The 23,727-nt window shown below is 38.4% G+C and overlaps 1 protein-coding gene and 1 pseudogene across 17 annotated transcripts in view; both read right to left on the bottom strand.

Moving 5' to 3' along the window:
• Positions 1 to 23,727, bottom strand: part of PTPN13 (protein tyrosine phosphatase non-receptor type 13) — a 218,290-nt gene that overhangs the window by 5,775 nt on the left and 188,788 nt on the right. For 8 of the 17 annotated variants that reach the window (XM_053666414.1, XM_053666415.1, XM_053666416.1 and 5 more), the window contains 10 exons: positions 23,443 to 23,504; positions 21,000 to 21,144; positions 20,000 to 20,137; positions 19,814 to 19,902; positions 18,773 to 18,832; positions 13,728 to 13,783; positions 7,696 to 7,838; positions 6,112 to 6,260; positions 4,485 to 4,575; positions 275 to 612 (listed from right to left, as the gene is read on the bottom strand). In XM_053666414.1, the coding sequence (XP_053522389.1) occupies positions 275 to 612; positions 4,485 to 4,575; positions 6,112 to 6,260; positions 7,696 to 7,838; positions 13,728 to 13,783; positions 18,773 to 18,832; positions 19,814 to 19,902; positions 20,000 to 20,137; positions 21,000 to 21,144; positions 23,443 to 23,504 (1,271 nt within the window). The remainder of the gene's footprint in view (positions 1 to 274; positions 613 to 4,484; positions 4,576 to 6,111; positions 6,261 to 7,695; positions 7,839 to 13,727; positions 13,784 to 18,772; positions 18,833 to 19,813; positions 19,903 to 19,999; positions 20,138 to 20,999; positions 21,145 to 23,442; positions 23,505 to 23,727) is intronic. The other 9 variants (XM_037132394.2, XM_053666420.1, XM_037132395.2 and 6 more) reach the window with 6 other exon arrangements.
• On the bottom strand, positions 11,792 to 12,614 carry LOC119039595 (proteasome subunit alpha type-1-like; annotated as a pseudogene).

The following is a 23,727-nucleotide window of genomic DNA, read 5'->3' as shown; positions in this document are numbered from 1 at the left end:
CTATATCTAAGCAAAGGATGATAGATGATCACATTAAAAGCCCTGTATTCTCATTTTCATTTTAATACAACACATACAGGAGGAAGCTGGAAGAATTTATGAAGAAGGTCACATTTGAATTTATATCAGATAAAAAATAATAGCTCCACTGGAATGGGAACCAAGAAATCACTGGCCTTTCTGAGAAATGCGTTGATACAATCATGGAAAGTGCCCAGACCTGCATTCCAACTAGGAGATAAGTCTTAGTAAAAAGAAAGATTTAATTCCTTACCTGGATATCTTCTAGGGTCATTGCCCTCACGACAAAGCCCTTCAGCAGCTGCATTTTCACAAGAGCCAGCCGAAGCCTGTCGCTGACCATTGTCGTTCTGCCTAGGACACTGGGCCAATAGCGCTGGCATTTGATTTTCTCCCCCTCTACTTCTTGGGTCATCATGGCTATCACTGTGGATTTTTGTTCCCAAATCATTTGCCAGAAATCTCCAACAGTTGCAGGAAGAGGTCCTTGGCAGGCAATATAAACAAACTCTTCTTTCCCCACCGGCATCTTAATGAAGCTGGCGTTGATATATCCACCTTCCTCTCCAAGAGGCACTCTTGTAGCATCATCTGTAAATTTCCCACCACAAAACATGGCCATGTATCTCATGCATTTTTTAAAGAAAAGCTTTATAAACAGGTTGAGTCAAAGATTATAAGAAATTCTTCATAACCATAGATGAAATCATAAAACATTTTAATAAAGGCATATTTTCAAATTGTAATTACAAATATAACTAGGATGGCAACTCAGTTTCTGACAGAAAATTTGGTATTATTTACATAGGTTTGGCTGGCAAAATTAAAATTAACAAATTAATAAATGCATTTAGAAATTCTTAACTAGAAAAACAAATACAACTTTGTTACTTCTTTTCTATCCTTATTTATAAGGATGATAATAATGCATTTAATAATAAATGACAATGCAGAAAAATTATTCCATAAAACAAAAATTAGGATCACAGTACAACTATTGAAATATTTATTATAAATATAACTGACATAATTAAGTCCTGCTCATCTAAAGTTATATTCTTTTCAATAAGAAGCCAAAATAATAAACACAATTAATACAAAGGAAGCTCACTTTATTCTCTAGTCATACAGACTCTTGTCTTTGTCTAACTGTAACTTCATATAGTCAAAATATAAATTTTCAAAATAGGCTCACCTGGTGAAAAGTATATATAAGCTATCTGCATGCAGGAGAATTAATTTGGATGTACTTAAACATTATTAAGTCATCTCTATTTCCAATATTTATAAACTTAACTGGTAATTTCTGTGATTGCCAAATTATGACTTTAATAATGGGTTTCAAAATCCTACGTTAACTGCCTTTCTATTACGTGACTTGTATTTCTGGGTCCACAGAAACAAACCCACTTACTAGTTTTGGAGTTATGGCTTTTCTGACTCTGACTTTGAGATAATAGCCTGGCTTTTTTTTTTAAGCTGAAATAATTCCCACCTAACTTCATGCCAAGCCATAACCTATTCCATTTTAAAATGCTAAGACTCACTTGTTACAAGGAATTTTCCAAAATAAGTTTTGTGTTTTCCATCTTGATTGAAAAAATGCAATTGTTATTATTTTAAAAATATATTTTATTGATTATGCCTTTACAGTTGTCCCATCCCCTCTCATTCCCTTCCCCCCTGGACACCCCTCCCCCTACATTCCCCCCCTTTAGTTCATGTCTATGTGTCATAAGTTCTTTAGCTTCTACATTTCCCACACTACTCTTGCCCTCCCCCTATTTTCTACCTACCGTCTATGCTACTTATTCTCTGTACCTTCTTCTCCCCCCTTCTCCTCCTCACACCCCCCTGTTGCTAACCCTCCATGTGATCTCCATTTCTATGGTTCTGCTCCTGATCTAGCTGTTCTCTTAGTTTGCTTTTGTTTTAGGTGTGGTTCTTAATAACTGTGAGTTTGCTGTCCTTTCACTGTTCATATTTTTAATCTCTTTCTTAGATAAGTCCCTTTAACACTTCATATAATAAAGGCTTGGTGATACTGAACTCCTTCAACTTGACCTTATCTGAGAAGCACTTTATCTGCCCTTCCATTCTAAATGAAAGCTTTGCTGGATAGAGCAATCTTGGATGTAGGTCCTTGCCTTTCATGACTTGGAATACTTCTTTCCAGCCCCTTCTTGCCTGTCAGGTCTCTTTTGAGAAATCAGCTGACACTCTTACGGGAACTTTTTTATAGGTGACTGTCCCCTTATCTCTTGCTGCTTCGAGAATTCTCTCCTTCATTTTAATCTTGGGTAATGTAATGATGATGTGCCTTGGTGTGCTCCTTCTTGGGTCCAAGTTCTTTGGGACTCTCTGAGCTTCCTGGATTTCCTGGAAGTCTATTTCCTTTGCCAGAATGGGGAAGTTCTCCTTTATTATTTGTTCAAATAAGTTTTCCACTTTGTGCTCTTCTTCTTCCCCTTCTGGTATGCCTGTGATTCGGATATTGGAATGTTGAAAGATGTCCTGGAGGTTCCTAAGCCTCTCCTCATTTTTTTGAATTCTTGTTTCTTCATTCTTTTCTGTTTGGTTGTTTCTTTCTTCCTTCTGGTCCACTCCCTTGATTTGAGTCTGTTTTCTTCCCATCACTATTGGTTCCCTGTGCATTTTCCTTCATTTCACTTAGTGAAGCCTTCATTTTTTCATCTAATTTGTGACCAAAATCAACCAGTTCTGTGAGCATCCTGATCACCAGTGCTTTGAACTGTGCATCTGATAGGTTGGCTATCTCTTTGTCGCTTAAAAGTATTGGCTCTGGGGCTTTGATTTGTTCTTCTGTTTGAGCCATTTTTGGTCAGGTCGCTCCTATTACGTATAAGGAGTGGAGCCTCAGGTGTTCACTGGAGCGGGTCAACCCAGTCACTGGGTTGTGACACTGTATGTGGGGGCAGGGTCAGAGAAGGAGCAGTGGCGCTTGCTCTGCTTTCTCTTGGATTTCGGTCCCCTCTGCAGCTTCCCACAAGCAAATTGGGCCCTTCTGGTGCTGGTTCCCAGGTGGGTGGGCTTGCGTACATTCTAGGACCCTGTGGGTCTCTCCAACGAACTCTCCTGTGAGGCTGGGAGTCTTTCCCAGCACCTCCACCCCTTAAAGTTTTTTCAACTGGTGCTTTTAGGCTTTATTTCCTGTTGCTGGGGCCCTGGGTTATGCTGTCTGTCTCACTGCCCTTTTTTTGGCCTGGTTTATCTGCGTGGGAATGTGTGTTCCCAGTCAGACAACTGCCTTGCATGACTCAGTGGGTCTGCTTGTTTCCTCCCCATGCCTGGGTCTGCCAACCACTGCCTTTTCCTGTCGAGATCCCTTTCGGCTGGCTGCTGACTCGCCCCTTTTAACCATCTGGATGAATGGTTTGTTGTGGGACTTCAGTACAGTTCAATTTTCTGTCTGTTCTGGTTGTGTTTTTGTTTCTAAATCTTTGTTGTCCTTAAATTTGGTTGTGCGAGTAGCTAGTGTTTCCACCTATGCCTCCATCTTGGCCGGAAGTCTCAATTGTGTTATTGTTTTTTGCATGATTTGCCGCTATTGGTTCTGTTATTATCTTTAGATCGAGGACTTCCTGATGAAGATGGAACTGTGCACCACACATTGTAATGCACCGTGCTTATGCATGCACGCACACACACACAAATGTGGCTGGTAATTTTTAGAATAAGTTGCTAGACATTAATATTTTAGCTATGCACATATATTCATATATAATTGTAGGAAAACAAATGTTCAATAATATGGGTATAAAACATGGGTAAAAGTATTTGTTTTTTTTCCTTCTGGTACCTAAAATAACTCAAAGTACAATGCAACCTGGCAGTGCACCATTGCTGCCATGTGCCACAGACATCTGTCTCGGCTGACAGCGAGTGGAATAAGTAGATGTTGGTTGTGAAATATGAACTAAGAAATTGCTCATCTAGAAGACAGTTTATATTGTTAAAAGGACTTTAAAAATACTGATTTGGTATTTTTAATTTTGGCAATTTAAATTTTTTTGAAGATATATTTATTTTTGGAGAGAGGGGAAGGGAGGGAAAAAAAAGAGGTAAAGAAACATCAATTGGTTGCTTCACACACTGCAACCCAGACACATGCCCTGACCGGGAACAGAACTGGCGACCTTTCAGTTTGCGGGATAATGTCCACCCCACTGAGCCACACCAGTCATGGCAGCGCTGGTTAATTTTTAGTACAATGCTAGTAGTAAATTCATGAATGTCTAAGAAGTACTTAATATTTTTCTAATTGATTTGCTCAATACATAGATAACTTTTAAAGGAATTCACACTGTACATGTAAATTTATTTGTTACTAATACAAATCTTTGAATGTACAGTTATGTGAGAGATAAGATAAACTAGCATAAAAATTTTAAATCAGTTTAATTTATATTATACACTAGATTTGCAGCCAAATTGGAACTTACAGGGAAGTATATTTTTATATCGGTTCTTCCTTCTGTTTTCCTTAGTTTGTCCAATTAGACACTGATCCAAAGGCTTTAATTCTTGAAGATTCTGTAAGCAAAAATGGAAATAAAATTGGTTAAGATAAGCAGTAATTCAGTAATCACTGCAAATTCTTTAAAAGCTAGGATGCAAAACTGGCTATTGTTCAGGAAAGACTTCGAAATGAATATGTCTTGTCAAGATAAGTAAGTCTAAATTTCCAATACTAACTCGGTATACTGGTTGTTAAAATACACTGTTGCAAAAATCTTTAACTGTTGACATCAAGTAACTTTGTGAGGTAGCACTTTGTCGCCTAATTTTATTTTGTTTTTTTCTGTTTTGCCTCAAATATTTATTAGTAGGTTGAATGAATGAATGCATGCATCTTAAAACCACAAAGAATCTTGAATATAATCTACACAATTTCCTACAATCACCCACAATTACCGGTGGCTGCTGTAACAAACTCACAAAAACTATGAAGCATAAAACAGCAAATTTATTCTCTCGCTGTCTGGGAGCCAGAAGACCGCAGTCAGCCTCCTTGGGCTGAATTCACGGTGGGACCAGGGCCAACCTTTCCTGAGGATGCGGGAGACACACCGACCCCCACCCCTCCCACCTCTGGTGGCTGCCGGTGTCCCTGCTGTGTGGCTGCATCATTCCAATCTCTGTACTTAATGTTAAGTTCAGATGTCTATAATTAGAATTTAGAAAAAGACTCAACTCATAGAACCAACTTTGGCTTAAAGTAATAAGCTGGAGCAGGATTTCTAGATAATATTCTCTGTGGGGTCATAGAATATTTAATGTGGTAGAGCTGTGGTTAGGCAGTATTACGTTCTAAAGCCAACTATTTTTCACTTTTCATTCCATCTATCCACCCATCCATCCATCTATCCACCCATCCACACATTAAACAAATATATACTGAAAGTGCCTACTATATCTGCAAGGCACTGTAATAAGTGTTGGCAATACAGCTGTGAGAAAAAAGATATGATTCTGGCCCTCCTGGAGCTTATATTTTATTGGGAGAAAAAGGCGGTAAAGAAGTAAATGAGCACATATTGTGATATATGCTTTGAAGAAATTAAGAATCTGCTGTGATAGAGAAAAATAAGATTTACTTTACCAAATGCTGTGATGGAAGCTAACATTTAAACTTCAGATCTTAAAAAAATCACTTTTGCAAAATTGATAGGAACAGTACATTCTTAGAGCTGGGTTAAATTAGAAACTGTGGCTAATGATGAACCATACCCACAGTGTGTTGAGTATGAAGTTCAGCAGATGGTTGGAATTGATACGTGACTTAAAAAACAAAACAAAACACTTTATTCCTAAATAAGAAGCAGGGAGAATAATCTTCCGGGAGAATCATCAAGCTCCACTGTGGCTAAAGACATCCCTTTAAGTCAATACTATTTATTAGGGTCCTAATTTAAAAAAATAATTTACTGTTAGATATGGTGAGATGGTGCTTCTACAGTTGGTTAGAAGTTAAGTTATAACGTTGTAAAGTAAGAGACATTTTCAAAATTTCTTCTAACTTCTAAAATTTTGTTTGAGAGAAAAACACCATTGGCAGAAGCTACTTACCTCCAGCTCCTTAGAAGGAATTCCTTGGTCTAGCAAACCCCGCAGCATTCGAATGACTGATTTCAACCTGGTGCCAGTGTATTGACCAGAGGGAAGCACTCTGACAACGGGAAGTGCAGCGAGCTCCTCGTCTGTTAGAAAGGGGTGGCCTAACAAGAAGACAGCAGGCAATTAAGATAAAAATTCCCCCAGAACTGATCTGCCCAATAAGGGGACTAAATTTAGTCTATTCTTACCTCATCTATTTTTACAAGACTGAAAGAGTCTTAGAAAGTTAGAATTAATAAGGCACTAGAATTAATAGGCAGATAAGTACAATCAACACAGGATAATGTTGGCCACAGCAAGACCTGTACTCAGCTTTCAAGGAAACACCTCACTAACTGTTGAGAAATTCTTAAGGCTCCAGTGGCACTGTTGTCTTGATGAAAATGCATCCAGTCCAACTATCATTTTGCATTTAAATGAGCTTCCAAGCACATGGGGAAAAGAGGGAGGGAAGTGCCTCAGAAATTCCTTACAATAGGGCAATACACTAGGAACACTGATCTCCCTCTCATCTGCCTGCTCTTGGTACTCAGTGCTGGTATCTCTGGTATTTGATAGTTTTCTCCAGGTAAGTGAAGCCCTTGAGGTCTTCAGGAGTTTATCCAACAGGTGATATCAATGTCAGAATAGATGCGCCTAATTTAGTACCTGCTCATAACAGAAGGTAACTATTACCCAGAAAAAAAGTAGGAGAGATAGTTTGCTATATTCTGCACAAGTGTAGCTTTCGTTTGTTAATCAGCTGATTAAACTATTTTGATGACACAGACACTACACAGGCAATAGCAAGATTAGACACTGTGGGTGATACAAAGCTGTACGAAATATTTCAAGAAGCTTAGCATCTGGCTGGGGCAAAGGCTACTTTTTAGGACAAAATTCACTCACGTGAAGTAACCGTGAATGTTTACAGAGCTGAGGGTGGATGCCACTGGCACAGAGGGCAGGAGAGCGTGGGCGAGAGGAGGGGCCAGCACCGTCCCTGACCACTGTCTACCTACATCCAAAAAGTATTCACGCAACTTCTTTAATTCCTTTTAATTAGGACTTCAAGTTACAAAACTGTGCTCTTTCACTGTTTTGGTATAACATTTCCTTAAATGAAAAAAGAGAGACGAAACTCTGGATAAGAACTTCGTTTCTCCCCTGGCTCAGTTATAAAACGAGAGAGGAAGTAATAAGAGCAAGTGACTCCAGCTCTTAAAAAAAATGAGGTTGGGATTCGAGGGTAATAAATTCTTTTCTTTGAGCTATTCTACCTATTTTACTATAAATAAAATGTGCTCCTTAACTTTTCATTCCAGAACGGCAAAATTTTTTCTTTTTAAACTAATATTTGTTCATTTTATACCAAGCTGCTGAAAAGTTTAATCTAGAGCTGTGCAAACTTCTGGTTATGGAAATGAATGTTGATGCTTACCTGTTATGTGATTTAACTTTATGTGCAGAACCAAATAATGTGTACATTTGGTGAAATAACATATCCATATATTTTGAAATTTATATAATTTTCAGACCCTTCTTTTTTCTACCCACTGTTTTTTTGATGAAAAAAACTGCTACTGAACTCCTTGCCTTTATGGGCATCTTCATGGTTTGTTGTTTGTATTGGCGATTCCTCACTTTCCTGCGTCATTTCATCACCATCAGTCCTCCTTTCCTGTGAGTCTGGAATTAATCTATGAAATGAAACACAACTGTAAAGTTTTCTTTAGTTTTGTGCAACATAAATAGAAGTATTATGTCCTAGAACCACTTATTTTCTCTATAATTATGGTTTTTTAAAATAGATTATCTGATTAAAAAACCCAAGTCTAAAATAATTTTTTTTAAAAAAAGATGCTATTTATTTTTAGAGAGAGGGGAAGGGAGGCAGAAGAGGAAGAGAAGCATCAATGTGTGAGAAGAACATTGGTCGGTTGGGTCTTGCACGTGTCCCAACCAAGGACCGGGCCAAAACCCAGGCATGTGCCCTGTCCGGGAATCGAACCGTCAAGCTTTTGGTTTGTGGGATGATGCTCAACCAACTCAGCAAGGCCAGTCAGGTCCCAAACCCACAATTCTTAAAATTTATTGTCAAACAAATCCAAAGTTTCTGAACCTCAGACCATAGGGGTCCTTTTGGGGATAGTTGAAGGGTCGTTTGTCCACCCTTCAACCTGGATAACTGATCACAATTGTGTCAATATAACTCTCTTATTTTGTAACAAATGCACATTAATTTACTTACAGAAGTCCCTATCGATGAATATTATTCTTTTGCTATAATTGGGAGCTAGAAAGACAATCCTGTATCTGGGCACTCGCTTAACGTACTAAAACTCAGTACAAGTCTTCATTGATCTAGGGGTGCATAGCCAATGCTGTGTTCCTGGTAATACAGGTGGCTAGAAAAGACAAAACTAGGTAGAAGAGTAATGTTTAGTACTATGCTGAGATGATAAATAATGTAAAGGCCTGAGTATCAATGCACTTTTTAATTTATTTTTTATTTTTTTCTTTTTTAATTGATTATGCTGTTACAGTTGTTCTATTCCCCCCTTCACTCCCCTCCACCCTACCCCCCCGTCCCCACCATTACCCTCCCTTTAGTTTATGACCATGTGTCTCAAGTCCTTTAGATTCTATATTTCCCATGCTATTCTTGCCCTCCCCCTATCTATTTTCTACCTACTGTCTATGCTACTTATTTTCTGTACCTTCTCCCCCTTCTCCTCCTCCCACTCCCCTGTTGCTAACCCTCCTTGAGATCTTCATTTCTATGTTTCCACTCCTGATCCAGCTGTCCTCTTAGTTTGCTTTTGTTTTAGGTGTGGTTGTTACTAACTGTGAGTTTGTTGTCCTTTCACTGTTCATGTTTCTTTAACTTCTTTTTCTTAGATAGGTCCCTTTAACATTTCATATAATAAGGGCTTGGTGATGATGAACTCCTTGAATTTGATCTTGTCTGAGAAGCACTTTATTTGTCCTTCCATTCTAAATGAAAGTTTTGCTGGATAGAGCAATCTTGGTTGTAGGTCTTTGGATTTCATGACTTGGAATATTTCTTTCCAGCCCCTTCTTGCCTGTATGGTCTCTTTTGAGAAATCCGCTGACAGTCTGATGGGGACTCCTTTGTAGGTGACTGTCCCCTTAGCTCTTGCTGCTTCTAGGATTCTCTCCTTCATTTTAATTTTGGCTAATGTAATTATGATGTGCCTTGGTGTGTTCCTTCTTGGGTCCAAGTTCTTTGGGACTCTCTGAGCTTCCTGGATTTCCTGGAAGTCTATTTCCTTTGCCAGATTGGGGAAATTCTCCTTTATTATTTGTTCAAATAAGTTTTCCACTGGTGGCTGTGCCTTTCCCCCTTCTGGTACCCCTATAATTTGGATGTTGGAGCGTTTAAAGATGTCCTGGAGGTTCCTAAGACTCTCCTCATTTCTTTGAATTCTTGCTTCTTGACTCTTTTCTGTTTGGCCATTATTTGCTTTCTTCTGGTCCACTCCATTGATTTGAGTCCCAGTTTCCTTTTCATTGCTATTGGTGTCCTGTGCAATTCCATTCATTTCAATTAGTTTCGCCTTCATATATTTGTCTAATTTGTCGGTATAATCAACCAGTTCTGTGAGGATCCTGATCACCAGTGTTTTAAACTGTGTGTCTGAGAGTTTTGCTATTTCTTCATCGCTTAGATCTATGGGCTCTGGGGCTTTGAGATCTTGCGACATTTTTGGTCTGTTCTGGCCCTTTAAGTGTGAGAAGCGGTGCCTTGGACTCCCAGGTTGCTGGGTTGTGACGCTGTATGTGGGGGCGTGGCCAGAGTGGGGAAATGGCGACCCCCTCTGCTGTTTCTCACAGCTGGGTGAGGATTAGCGTCTTAGGTGGTTCATCAGGTCCAGGGCACTCAGTGTCGCTGGGTTATGACGCTGTATGTGGAGGTGGGGTCAGAGCGGGGAAATGGTGGCGCCCTCCACTGCCGCTTGCCGCGGGGACCCGCTGGGTTCTGGTCCAACCGCCCACTCCCTCGCTTGTCTATCTGCGCACAAATGCGCGACCACAGTCCACACGCAGCACCGCTCTCCCGCTGTCTCCCCCGAGGTCGCTCGCCTGGTTCCTTGCTCGGTCGCTCACTAGGTCCAACCCTGCGCCTGGATTCCGCACCTGAGTCCGTCTGACCCAGTCCTCCTGTGCAACCCCGCTTCAACAGCCGCTGGTTTCGCCCCGTACCAGTCAGGCTGAAGAATTTGTTGTTAACGGACTTCTGAAAAGTTCAATTTTCCGTGTTCTGGCTGTGTTTTCTATTGCTAATATTTAGTTGTCTCTAAACTTGGTTGTGTGAGAAGGCACGGCACATCCACCTATGCCTCCATCTTGGCGGAAGTCCTCTCAATGCACTTTTTAAAAATTTCTTTGATACTCAGGGGAACGAAGCAGAGTACATTTGTTCAATGTTCCCAAAATGTCAAAACAGAGCAATTATGCTGTTTTTAGGGTGGGTGTTTTCCTCTGCTTCTGCTAACTGTGGGTCACAATGAACATTTATTGCAAACATTTAATTCGCAAGTTCTGCATTCATGAGGTTGTTTTGCCTTCCACTAAGTATATCTTGTCTTCAAGGATATATTTTGGAGATCTTTCCACCAGGCATTCTCTTCTTTCTCATCCTTTTGAACAACTCCTTAGTATTTCGCTGTGAAGTATACCCTAATTTATTTTGCATCTATTATAGTTTTTCGCTACTATAAACAATGTTGCAAAAAACAGTCTTATAGAAATGTCTTTGCACACATATGGTAGTGGGACCAATTCTTAGGAAAAAATTGCTAGATTTAACAGTATGTACCACAGTTCTTTGAATTTATGACACCCATCACTGTAAGATACACTATTATTTTACAGTATGCATTAAGAAATAATATTGATTATAACAGTGGGACCCTTCATGATTTCAGATATGTTGAAAAGTATAGCCAAGAATTAGTAACATGCAATTAAAATTTATGTTAATAGTGTTTCTAATTGTTATCTAAAGTACATTAATTTACCTTTACTCCTTCCTCCCCTTCTTTTGCCAACAGGTACAGCTGGCATCTTTATAATTATTGGTGGCTGCCTCAGACATCTGCCATTGTTTTAAGTATAAAACTGTATGCATTTCTACACTAACATGCACTACCTTGTCTACCTTCACATAGTGACAAATTCATTGTTAATGTGCTTTTCTAGGAAAATGCAAATTAGCTCCCTTTGGCTGTTTGGGTGGCACCCAATGTGAAGCCAAGTTTGTGCATAACCACTCTGTGGGCCAAAAATCTATTCAGTTTTCCTTTTTTTTAGTGGAAGAAACAATTTTATTTCGCAGTTGTCTTTAAAACCACAAAGACACTATGTTCTTCATATAAAAACATTAGTACAGATAACTATACTTTCTAGAAAATGATTATATAGACCCTCTCAAGGGAAAATGCATCCCATTATATGGTTTCAGTCAAGTTGCTTGGAAAAAAGTCACAAACTCATATATGGACTGATTCCTAAAACGTACTATCCCACTACTGCATTTTTTGGTTCACAGTAGAGATTATTGTCATCAGTACATGTTCCTGCATCCTCACATATTTTGATAATACATGTAGAGACAGGGGATTATCACTTAGTGCTCCATTGATTCACCAGCCTCTTGTGCAGGTTCATCAGCAGATTGAGCAGGCTGTGCCTTTTTCTGTGGCCTTTCTTCAAGACCTTCCAGGAATGGAGACACATCATCATCATCATCATCATCATCATCATCAATTTTATACTCAATTCCAATGGAAACATTCTTTATAGTTAAGTTCTGTTCTGCAGGAAGTGTCTCTCTTAAAGAAAACTGCACTCCATAAACTCAAACATATGTCTCCAAGTAGGGCTCCAATGCATATTTCTGTGCAGTCGAAATAGTTAACAGATGGACAGGTTTGGGGAATACGAGGACCCATATCATCATAACCAAAAATAAGCAGCTGAACACCACATGGTCTTTGGCCATTTGTTTATGTTGGTATCTGGGTCTTGCTTCCAATTAGACGTACAAGTTGAGACACAGGAAGAGGTCTGTCAAATACAAATGTGGAGTCCAAACGCTCCTGGAGCATAAAATTATGTAACAGTCTAGCATCGGCAGTAAGTCCCACAGTTGAGGTATCAATAAGGTTGTCAACATGGAGAATTTTTTACTGATGAGCTGCAAACTCTGACTATACTCTCTTCTGACTATACATGGGTTTTTGATTTCAGACAAACTGTGGATGAACCTTGTACAATAGCTTCCATTGCATATTCAGTTTATTGATGAATCCTGCCCTGAAGGCTTCAAATGGTGACATCATTGTCATACTGGTTGCAAAACATGCTCAATGTGGTTCTCTGACTGTTGCCTCCTGTAAAACTAAAAAGGATGGGGAAACCCCGCCTAAAAACTGGAATTATGTTCTGGAGGGGAGCCCCTTGTAGCACAGGCTTCCCCCAACAGGCCAGTGTTCTAGAAACCCATCTGTGTCAGTGTACCAGCTGCCGGTGTTGTGAGAGGCTGCACTGAATTTTTTCAGTGAATTTCCATGAATTCAGAGAACTTCAGTGAATTTTTTTTGAAGACTCTTTCAATGCCTTTGCCCATGTCATGATGGGGGACTTACGAGTACACCTGCCCACACTGCGCTGAGTGTTCAATAAATTTTCACCAAAAATAGGCATGTTCTGTGCCCCACCCTCCCTATGCACCTGGATCCTGCCCTAAGCGACTGGATAAAAAAGGTCCTCAAAGAGAAACATTTTGCTGATGAGACAGAGGTGAAACAAAACATGGCAGAAGTACTAAAAGGCATCAAAATTGATGAGGTCAAAAACTGTTTTGAGCAGTGGAAAAAAATCTCGATAGATATATTACACCAAATGGAGAGTACTTTTGAAGGTGACTGAAGTTTAAACATGTAAGAATAAATGCACAATTTTTATAAATAAATTGTTTTTTTTGGGGTTACCCCTCATACAACTTTCTTTGACCCACCATTTAGTATTATAAAAAGTGTTATTTAAAAAAAACTGTACTTGAAAAATAACTAAATAAAATTAATTAATAAAAAAGTGTTATTTTATATTAGAAATTGTTTTCAAAAAGAAAAAAAATTAGTTAAGTTTTTAAATGTTCCTTCTTTGGTTTCATTTTCTTAATAAAGGAACAAATTTATAAAGTGTAGAGAAATGTAGAAACAGAAAAACAAGTTATATATAATCCCACCAGAAAAGATGATCAACATCATCATTGTTGGTACATTTCCTCTTAGACCTTTTTTTCATTTTTTCACATGCTCAAGAGAAGAAGGCTTTTTGGAAGCAATGTTATATTGTCACATGTCACTAGAATCTCCTGGTAACAATATTTTCAAAATATTCTTCACATTCAGCCATAGTTCCATAATTTATGCAACAATTCTCATTTTGTTGGAAAAGAACAAATTATTTTTAAAATCAATATCTAAAAGAAAATCTTCAGAGCACTTCTAAAAAAAGAATGAAATTATTATAAATACTTAAACAATTATTTTTCTTACCTTTCAGTTTTTACTTTTTCTTCACAATATTCTTCACAGCCATTCATTTTGGTAGACTATATTAAAGAGAAAGAAATTAGTCCATTGTAAAAATATTTTAAAAATTAAAATAATCTCATTATGTTCAATTTTTTTAGTGTTATTTCCTTTATGTACTGTTATTGTTCATCTTCATATTACAAAGTCACAGGTGACATTCAATTAATACATGCCAAACTGCTGAGGCATTCCCAGTGGCCCAAGAGATTTTGCTGGAAGTTCCGCTTATTCACCTTCAGACTCATTTTGGCCTTTCATTCTTATATAAGGGATATTAATGGTATAGCAGTAAAGAGAAAGCAAGATGAAAATCTAATGATTATTAAGACATGCACATCTGGTGTATGTTTTTATACTACTTCAATTTTAAAATCTGAAAAATGGGTTCTCCAGAAATATCCTGGTAACTTCCAAAGTGTTAAATTGTCCTGCTCTTTGGTTAGTAAAGTGCAGGGCCTCTCCATAGGGGGCGCTGGTCAGTCAGTTTGTACTATAAGTGAGTATGGTGTCTCTGAGACCCCAATACTAAAGGAGCAGTTTGATTCAAGTGGAAGATGTTGCACTCTTAAATGGGTAAGACATCTTACATTTCGACCTTTATCAGGACAAATTATCATAACGAAGAAAAAATTTATTTCAAGACCCTGAGCTATCTGGACTCTGTCTACCTCTGCCATTTAATCTGGTTGTACTTTTCCCTCTTTCTCTTATTAGGCTTCAAACCCACAGGTCTTTCTTTTAATTCTTCAAAGTCACTCATCTCCTTTCACCACAAAGTTCTTCCTATGGAAAGTACTCTTTCTTTATTCAGTATAAGTGTCTTTGCCTTCTGAGACTGTTCCCTAAGCACCCCATCTAAGGTAGGTCTTCTTGCTCTCTTTTGCACTTAAAAAAACCCCCAACTTCATAGACCTTATCACAACTTGTAATTCTATGTGTGTTTGTGTTTCTTTGCTCATTCTCTCTCCTTCTCCATTAGACTGTAAACTCCAAGAGGGCAGGAATCATGTCTGTTTACCGCTGTATGCCCAAACATACTTATGCCTGAGACACAGGAAGTTGTCTGAGTTAATAAAAGCATTAAAAACCTTTAATAAGACCCTTTAGTTATAGACTTTGTAGAGTTAAAAGTACCTATAATTTACTGATACAAATTTCAATTCATTTGAGTAAAATTGCAGAACTTCTAAGAAAAACAAAGTTTGTTTTTATCCACTGACAACTAAAAGGAAGCTTCTTAGACCTTACCTGTTTTGTAAAAGTTGACCATTTTTGTATGGGTTCAAATTTTTTCCCAAGTAAAGTCATTTGAATTTCTCATTCTCCATTGTAATCCTGGTCTAAGAATCAACTATGTGTGCAATGATTTTGAAAAGTATAAGCCTTTTATAAGAGTCAAGTGCTATTATTAACATTAAGGTGGTGAGATAAAGACCAATTAAATACAGTGATACTTGTATGAAGTAATTTACCACTATTTTTGCAAAGTTCGTCTGCATATGCTGATGGTAGGGTTGGGTTGGGGAGACTGACCTTCAGTTTCTCTTCTCATTATGGATTACCAGCTCTTGGAAGAGGAGGCAGCTATAGTGTTGCCCCAAGGAAAAGATTTTAAATTTTTAGACTTCTGGTCAAGATGAAGGTATAGGTAAACACACTTCACCTCCTCATGCAACCATAGAAAGAATTACAACCAGATCTCGAACTAGTAACATCCAGGACTGTCAGAAAATTGAGCTTAATGGAAGTCACACAATCATGGATTTAAAGAAGACACATTCACCCAGAAGGATAAGAGAGGTGGAGTTGTGGAGAGGGGCAGAGAGGCAGTGTGGTGCGGATAGGCGGTAGTTAAATTGACGGGAGGGACACCTTGGGAGCAAGTGATCCCAGGCCCAGGCCAGACCATATGCCCAGGTTCTAGCACTGGGAAGGTAGATACCTGTTACCTTTGCCTGTAAAAACCAGTGGGGATTGGGATGGAGAAAGATACTACCAGATTTTCACTGCTTAAAGGGTAAGCACGGTCTTAGAACATATGTAAACCCATCTACTCTGGGATTCACCATTGTGACAGCAACTGGAAGGGTACCAGTAGCATATAGGAAGAGGATGAAATGACTGGAAGTTGGACAAGCCCTGGGAGAACAGCCAGAAGCCAGGAGGTAACACTGTCCCCTCTCCAAACCCTCCCCACACAGCCACAAAGTGGTGAAGTGGGTTGCCCCACCCTGGAAATTACTGAAGGCTCTACCCCACACAGTTTACAGGTACCTTTTCTAGATAGTTGTGCTACTAAGACCTATGTAAAAGCAGTTCTAGCTAATACACAGAAACAAACACAGGGAAGCTGCTAAATTGAGGAAACAAAGAAATTTGGCCCAAACGAAAGAACAAAATCCCAGAAAAAAAACTAAGCAAAATGAAGACAGTCAACCAATCAAATAGAGAGGTCAAAACATTGGTTATCAGGATGCTCAGGAAAATCCTTGAGTATGGCAAAAAAAAAAAAAAAAGGAAGAAATGATGGTCACACTAAGTGAAATAAAGAATAATTCACAAGAAATCAATGGAGAAGGGAAGAAAGCCAGATTTAAACATAAGGAACATAAGGAAGAGATAAACATTCAACCAGAACAAAAAGCAGGACTTCCACCAACATGGAGGCATAGATGGAAGCACTTCGCCTTCTCGCATAACCAAGTTTAAAAACAACAAAGTTTTAGCAACAAAAACGCAGAGAAACCACAGAAAATTAAACTATCCTAAAGTCTGACAACAACGAACCACTGAGCCAGACTGGTAAGAGAGGCAGAGCCAGCAGCAAAGTGGGGTCTGGAAAGAAAGAATCACCTACCTCCCCAGGCATGCTGGCAGCCAAGGACGAATCCCAGGTGTGGAGTAGCAATGGGTGGACCCGCTGAGGGCACAAGGTGGTAGGCTGATCACGGTCACACATTCACGCTAAGATAAACCAGGCGAAGGAGCTAGCAGTGAGACAGATTGCGCAGGCCCCAGCAGCGAGATGCGGCAGAGGAGACCGCCATTGTTTCTCTCTGACACCACCCCCACCTACAGCGTCACAAACCAGCGACCTGGGTGGCCTCTCTCTGACCCGCCCCCACATACAGCGTCACAAACCAGAGACCTGGGTGGCCTCTCTCTGACCCGCCCCCACATACAGCGTCACAAACCAGCGACCTGGGTGGCCTCTCTCTGACCCGCCCCCACATACAGCGTCACAAACCAGAGACCTGGGTGGACTCCCTCTGACCCGCCCCCACATACAGCGTCACAAACCAGCTACCTGGGTGGCCTCTCTCTGACCCGCCCCCACATACAGCGTCACAAACCAGAGACCTGGGTGGACTCTCTCTGACCCGCCCCCACATACAGCGTCACAAACCAGCAACCTGGGTGGCCTCTCTCTGACCCACCCCCACATACAGCATCACAAACCAGAGACCTGGGTGGCCTCTCTCTGACCCGCCCCCACACACAGCGTCACAAACCAGCGACCTGGGTGGCCTCTCTCTCTGACCCGCCCCCACATACAGTCTCACAAACCAGCAACCTGGGTGGCCCTGCCCTGGTGAACAACTGAAGCTCTGCTCCTCCTATGTAACAGGCATGAACAGATCAAAACATGGCTCAAGAACAACTCAGAGCCCCACAGCCAATATATCTAAGAGAACAAGAAATTGCCAACCTATCAGAGGCATAGTTCAAAACACTGGTGATCAGGATGCTCAGAGAACTGGTTGATTCTAGCCACAAATTAGAGAAACATATGAAGGCTAAACTAATTGAACTGAATGGAAATGCACAGGAAATCAATAGTGATGAAAAGGAAACTGGGACTCAAATCAAGGGAGTGGACAAGGAAGAAAAAAATGACCAAACAAAAAAATACCAAGAAACAAGAATTCAAAAAAAATGAGTAGAGGCTTAGGAACCTCCAGGACATCTTTAAATGCTCCAACATCCGAATTATAGGGGTACCAGAAGGGGAAGAGGAATAGCCATGAGTGGATACCTTATTTGAACAAATAATAAAGGAGAACTTCCCCATTCTGACAAAGGAAATAGACTTCCAGGAAATCCAGGAAGCTCAGAGAGTCCCAAAGAACTTGGACCCAAGAAGGAACACACCAAGGCACATCATAATTACATTAGCCAAGATTAAAATGAAGGAGAGAATTCTAGAAGCAGCAAGAGATAAGGGGACAGTCACCTACAAAGGAGTCCCCATCAGACTGTCAATGGATTTCTCAAAAGAGACCTGACAGGCAAGAAGGGGCTGGAAAGAAATATTCCAAGTCATGAAAGGCAAAGACCTACATCCAAGATTGATCTATCCAGCAAAGCTTTCATTTAGAATGAAGGACAGATAAAGTGCTTTTCAGACAAGATCAAATTCAAGGAATTCATCATCACCAAGCCCTTATTATATGAAATGTTAAAGGGACTTACCTAAGAAAAAGAAGATAAAAAAGATGAACAGTGAAAGGACGGCAAACTCACAGTTAGTCAGAACCACACCTAAAACAAAAGCAAACTAAGAGGATAGCTAGATCAGGAGCAGAACCATAGAAATGAAGATCACATGGAGGGTTAGCATCAGGGGAGTGGAAAGAGAAGGGGGGAGAAGGTACAGAAAATAAGTAGCATAGACAGTAGGCAGAAAATAGATAGGGGGGAGGGCAAGAATAGTAGGGGAAATATAGAATCTAAAGAACTTGAGATACGTGGACATACACTCAAGGGGGGATGGTGGGGGAATGGTGTGCAGGGTGGAGGGGAATGAAGGGGGGAACAGAACAACTGTAATGGCATAATCAATAAAATATATATAAAAAAAAAGAAATACACACTCAACAGGTACAAGCTTCCATGTACTTATACACATTAATTATTTATAAGTGTTTAATGAACTTAATCATGTGTGTATGAGATTGTATATGGTACCTGTATGGTAACTATTGTAAGAATCCAAACTGACTTACTTTTGACAATTCCAAAGATGTTTGGTAGGAAGAGTAAGAAGAGTAAGAAGGGAAATTATCCTAGAATATTGAACAAGATCAGAGTCATATAAATAGAATGATGCCCAGTTTGAGCAGCTCTACATAAAATTTACCTAATATACCACACTTTTCCTCAGCTCAATGTCCCTGAAAATCTGATCTTAAAGTCTATGTGAGAAGTTGAAAAGTCTATCATTTGTTTTTGAAAACTCTTCTTTCTCTTTTTCTCTGATCTGAGGAAACTTAAAGTAATGATTATTTCACTGGGATAGGACAATTCTTAAATGTAACAAATGCAATTAACCTTCATTTTTACCCTTAATATAATGTTTCAGCAAAACAGGCAATAATCTCAGATGACATCAATTCATTTTTTTTAATTCCAACAAATTTTTAATAATATATATTGAGCACCGATTCTTATACAGTTTATTCTTACAAGTTTGGACCCAACTATTCCAATGTATGAACAAGTCATCTGTCCAACTTTTCTAAACAAGTCTCAACTGAAACCTCAAAGTAATCATAACAAAAGCCATGGTGTAATTGGAAGAATTAGATGTTCCCATGGTAATTAAGACCAAGGATCCATGAGGGGCAAAGAGGCAACATTCGAAGATCAAAAACAAGTTTTCTACCTAGGTGCCTATATTAATATTAACTGTAATGGGATCCTGGAATTCTCAACTTTTATTTGATGTAAAAATAATGACATACCCAAAATATATGGTTTTTTTAATACCTTTTTTCTTGAATGGAAAATTTCACCAAAAAAAAAAATAGTTAAAAGATTTAATAAGGGCAAGTTTTCCCTCCAAAATAAGTAAATGACATAATTTCTAATTCTTACTGAAGTTACCAAGCAACCATCAGTTATTATCTTTATTTCATGTTGAAAAGGGAAATCAGGAGATAGGGAGAGGCAAGGCGTCAGCAGAGAAAGCAAGTTTTAAAGTAAGAAGATAATTCTATCAAGATATAGGGTCTTACAGTATTTATTTATCGAGGCATTATCCTTACCTCTGTAAAATCTTCAGGTAAAGGTGACCCACCACAATCTGTATCTTCTGCTTTTTCTTCAGGAAATGTTCCAATGGTTTTTAGTGCACCTGGGAGAGAAATAAGAAGTTAAGAGGAGTTAAAATGTTCCCTAGAGGGCTTCTTGTGCTCCTTAGTGTACCAACTTATTCCTTCTGGCTCATCTACCTGGAACACAGGCACCTCCTGCTGCATTATTTTGGTTTAAAAGATTCTGGGCTTCCTCATCCACAACATCCAGCAGAGACTGGATAACTTCAGCTTCTTGAGAGTCATCATAAATATCATCTTCTTGTACATCAGATTCTTGAAAAACAGTAATTTACATGGGGTTTTACTTTAAAAATATTGGTATAAGAAAAAGACAATGTTTCGAATAGAATATACCAGGTCTTTAATATTTTAAGCATCCACTTTGAAAAGTAGCCTTAACTTGACAAGTAGTTCACACTAATGGGGCCTAGTCATTTTCAGTTCCAGAACTACTCTGGTTTCTCTGACAAAAGACCACTCACAGCAACTTACGAAGAATAAACCAAAATCAGTGTCTGTGATACATCTTTTTGTGAGACGCTAGTAATTTGATGCTTATATTCCTAAATTAATCCCAAATTATTAATTCATGAAAGAAAGGGAAATTATGTTGCAAAGATTAAGAAAATGATAAGCAGCCCAAATGTCCTAAGAAAAATATGTCTAAATATTGGGTAGCCTATAAATTGCTCCTTTAAAATATATAAGAAACGCTATTAAACAAAACAGCTATCTTTGCAAACATTTAAAATAGTTTTAATTTTAAGAGATGAGAATGAATCCTGCACATTTGTACAGTGATGCGGCTAACAATAATTAATTTTTCACTGTTCTTTTGTTTCTTTGAACAACAATCTTCCCTTTTGAAACCAACTATGGGGTCCTGGCTGTTATGGCTCAGTGGATTGAGTACTGGCCTGAAAACCAAAAGGTCACTGGTTCGATTCCAGGTGAGGCCATGTGCCTGGGTTGCAGGCTGAGTCCCTGATTGGAGGCTTGAAAAAAGCAGTGATGTTTCTCTCCCTCTCTCCCTCCCTTCCTATCAATCTAAAAATAAATAAATAAAATCTAAAAAAAAATCAACTATAGGAATATGTAAGGCAAATAAAAGAGATACCTAATATTTCTTTATTACCTGAATAATTAGGGCATGTAGAGAAATTGGATGACTGATTTGGAAAACTACCTTTGGACAGAATGAGATTTGTTGATGCCTTCATCTGATAAGTAGAGTGTTTTTCTTCAGGGTACAAGACTTCAATTATTTCTTCCCCATTAACCTAAAGTATAAAACCAAAGCAAATCATTAGTTTCCTATTTTATTAACTTCCAACGTTAGGGAGGGACAGTACATTGCCTCTCAATGTCCTTCTCCCCCCCTTTCTTAGTACAAAACCCATTTTTTATCTCCCAACCTTAGAAGTGTTTTTAGAAAATCCCAGTGCAATAAAATGTGCAAAGGGGACAGAACTTTCTATCATCAAGTATGTCTAAACACCCTAGATTTAACACTACACCAGTATTTTTTTGTTCTAAGAATTCTTACAATGCTTACTAATATAAATTCTGAGTTTCCAAAAGAGAAATCTATTATACAGTATTTCCTAAACTTATTTGACTGCAGAAAGCTCTTTTCTGAGTACTATTTTATGGGATTTGTCTTTCATAGAACTTTTAAGAAAAGTTTGAAGTTGAAGGAAAGGGAGAAAAACTCAGTCTTTTCAGTACTTGTGATGCTATTACATGGTCATAAATTTCAGTTTAGAGATCTAATCAACTAGTAGGTATAAAGATTTTCAAGTCTAAATCTTATCTCAATTTAAGAAAAATAATAATGGATTCATAACTATAAAGTACAATAATTATTTAAAATAGAAAATAATAAAATACAACTTTCTAAGTAAAGGATAAATTATGAAGCACTTCATGGTGAATAGCCTACTGAAAAAGAATGACTCAGCAAAAATGCAAAGTTAAATAATTAGAATTACAATAATTTTATGCAAGTAAAAGTGTTCTGAAGACTTTACTTTTTATTAACATAAAAAGTAGAGATGATTGATGCAACTGAATTGCTTCTCCATAAATAGTGGTTACGTGATGTCAAAGTTTCACTGGATTGTGAAACCCCAATCTTTATGAGAAATTCATAGTATGTCTGTACTATGAAATTTATTAGTATTCAAGGGCAGAATATTGTTTGAGCAACTTTCTGGAAGATTTTAACTCCAACCAAAAGTGTTTGTAGAGCTCTGAATAACAAAAGTCATCGTTTCTAGGATTTTATGTTAATTTCAGTAGAAATTACCTTTCTCCCTTTAAACAACATGCTGATATTTAAAAAGAAAATAAGCACTGTACAGCATAACTAACACTCAAAATACATAAAAATCCAGTTGCTTCAGCTATATGACATGAAGGCCTTGTGGATGAACAGAGAACAGACAGTATTTCTGTATTTCAATGCACAAACACACAAATACCAAGAAATTTTATTGATGTGTTCCAATCATTTCTGCCTAACAACTCTTATGCTGTGCTACCTTCTCAGGCATTGCTAAACCATGTCACAAACTTGAGGTAACATAGTGAGATGAAAGGCATAAAAGTTTGGGCTTCTGGCCACTAAACTAAATTCATTTTCTCCTCCTCCACTCATTTCAGTTCATATCCAGAAATTTTGTTGGAATGATATGATTTTCAGATTACTAAGTAACGCCTCAGCTGTGGATTTTACATGGGAAGACATTGAAATAATGTGGTTCAGAAAACACTGTATGGCATGTGTGTGGGATTAAACAATCTCAAAAAAAAAAATGAAGACCCAGCCATGATTATTTTAGAATGTACATTACATGCCAAAAGAAAATTATTCAACAAAATATTAGCCAAACAAATAGGCATACATGTAGCTTTAAAGAGAGAGCCTGAAGTGGAATTTAGGTTTGTGATAAAATAGTTTTATTAATTGCAGAGGGAAGGGGTGTGGGTGGAGGTGAAGAGGGGATGGGGCATAAATGGCGATGGAAAAAAATAGTTCTGTTTAAGCACCACCAAGTTTCTCTGTGCTGATCTTAAATGATTTAGGGCCTTTCATTTTATTATTGGTAAAGTATTTCTATGTCTTTCAAGAAGCAAGTAAGCCTATTTCTTTTGCCATTACTGTTTTTCTTCACTTGCCCCAGAGATTTGTCATTCAATAGTCACTGCTGGTCAGCATTAACTAACCCAAAGGACCAATTTCACTCTTAATTACATTCTTCTCTTCCAGGTATCTAAAATAACCAAAAGAAGTGTGCATGTGAATGAAAAAAATCCCAGCACTAAAACTATCAACTTAAGTAATTAGCTTATTTAGAAGTCAAGTATGTACAAATGAAGTAGGGTTACCTGAGTGGGCCTTGATGATGTGACCTGTACTGAAAAAGGCCAATTAGTTCACTGAAATATATTCCCATTATCAATATATTTTTCTAGAGAAGGCAAATATTTAAATGTAAAATCAGTTTGGTTCAGACACAAATAAACTGGTTATTTGGATAAGGAAGGAGGACATGAAGAAGGCGGCCTTTACTTACCTTGGAGAAGGAATTATTAGGAGTGAGGGTGGATCTGCCACAAGGCTCCGAAGTTTGATGACCTCAAAGGGACAACAAAAAGAAAGGGATGAGCCAGTCAGAAGCACAGTAGCAATATCACATGATGAGAGAAAACCCACACATCTGTACGTGCTTTTTTATTAGCATATTAAAAGATGTCATGTCACAAATCAACTAGATGGAATCAGATATTAGAAAAGAATTTTTCCCAAGAAAAACATCAGTTTCTTAAAAGAACAAAGTTTTCATAAAAGCTCAGTTCAG

This window comes from Artibeus jamaicensis, unplaced genomic scaffold (genome assembly GCF_021234435.1).
Source record: "Artibeus jamaicensis isolate MK-2021 breed Jamaican fruit bat unplaced genomic scaffold, CSHL_Jam_final contig_452, whole genome shotgun sequence".
NCBI lineage: Eukaryota > Metazoa > Chordata > Mammalia > Chiroptera > Phyllostomidae > Artibeus > Artibeus jamaicensis.
The sequence above is the reverse complement of the archived record's forward strand: the minus strand, read 5'-3'. Positions and strand labels throughout refer to the sequence as shown.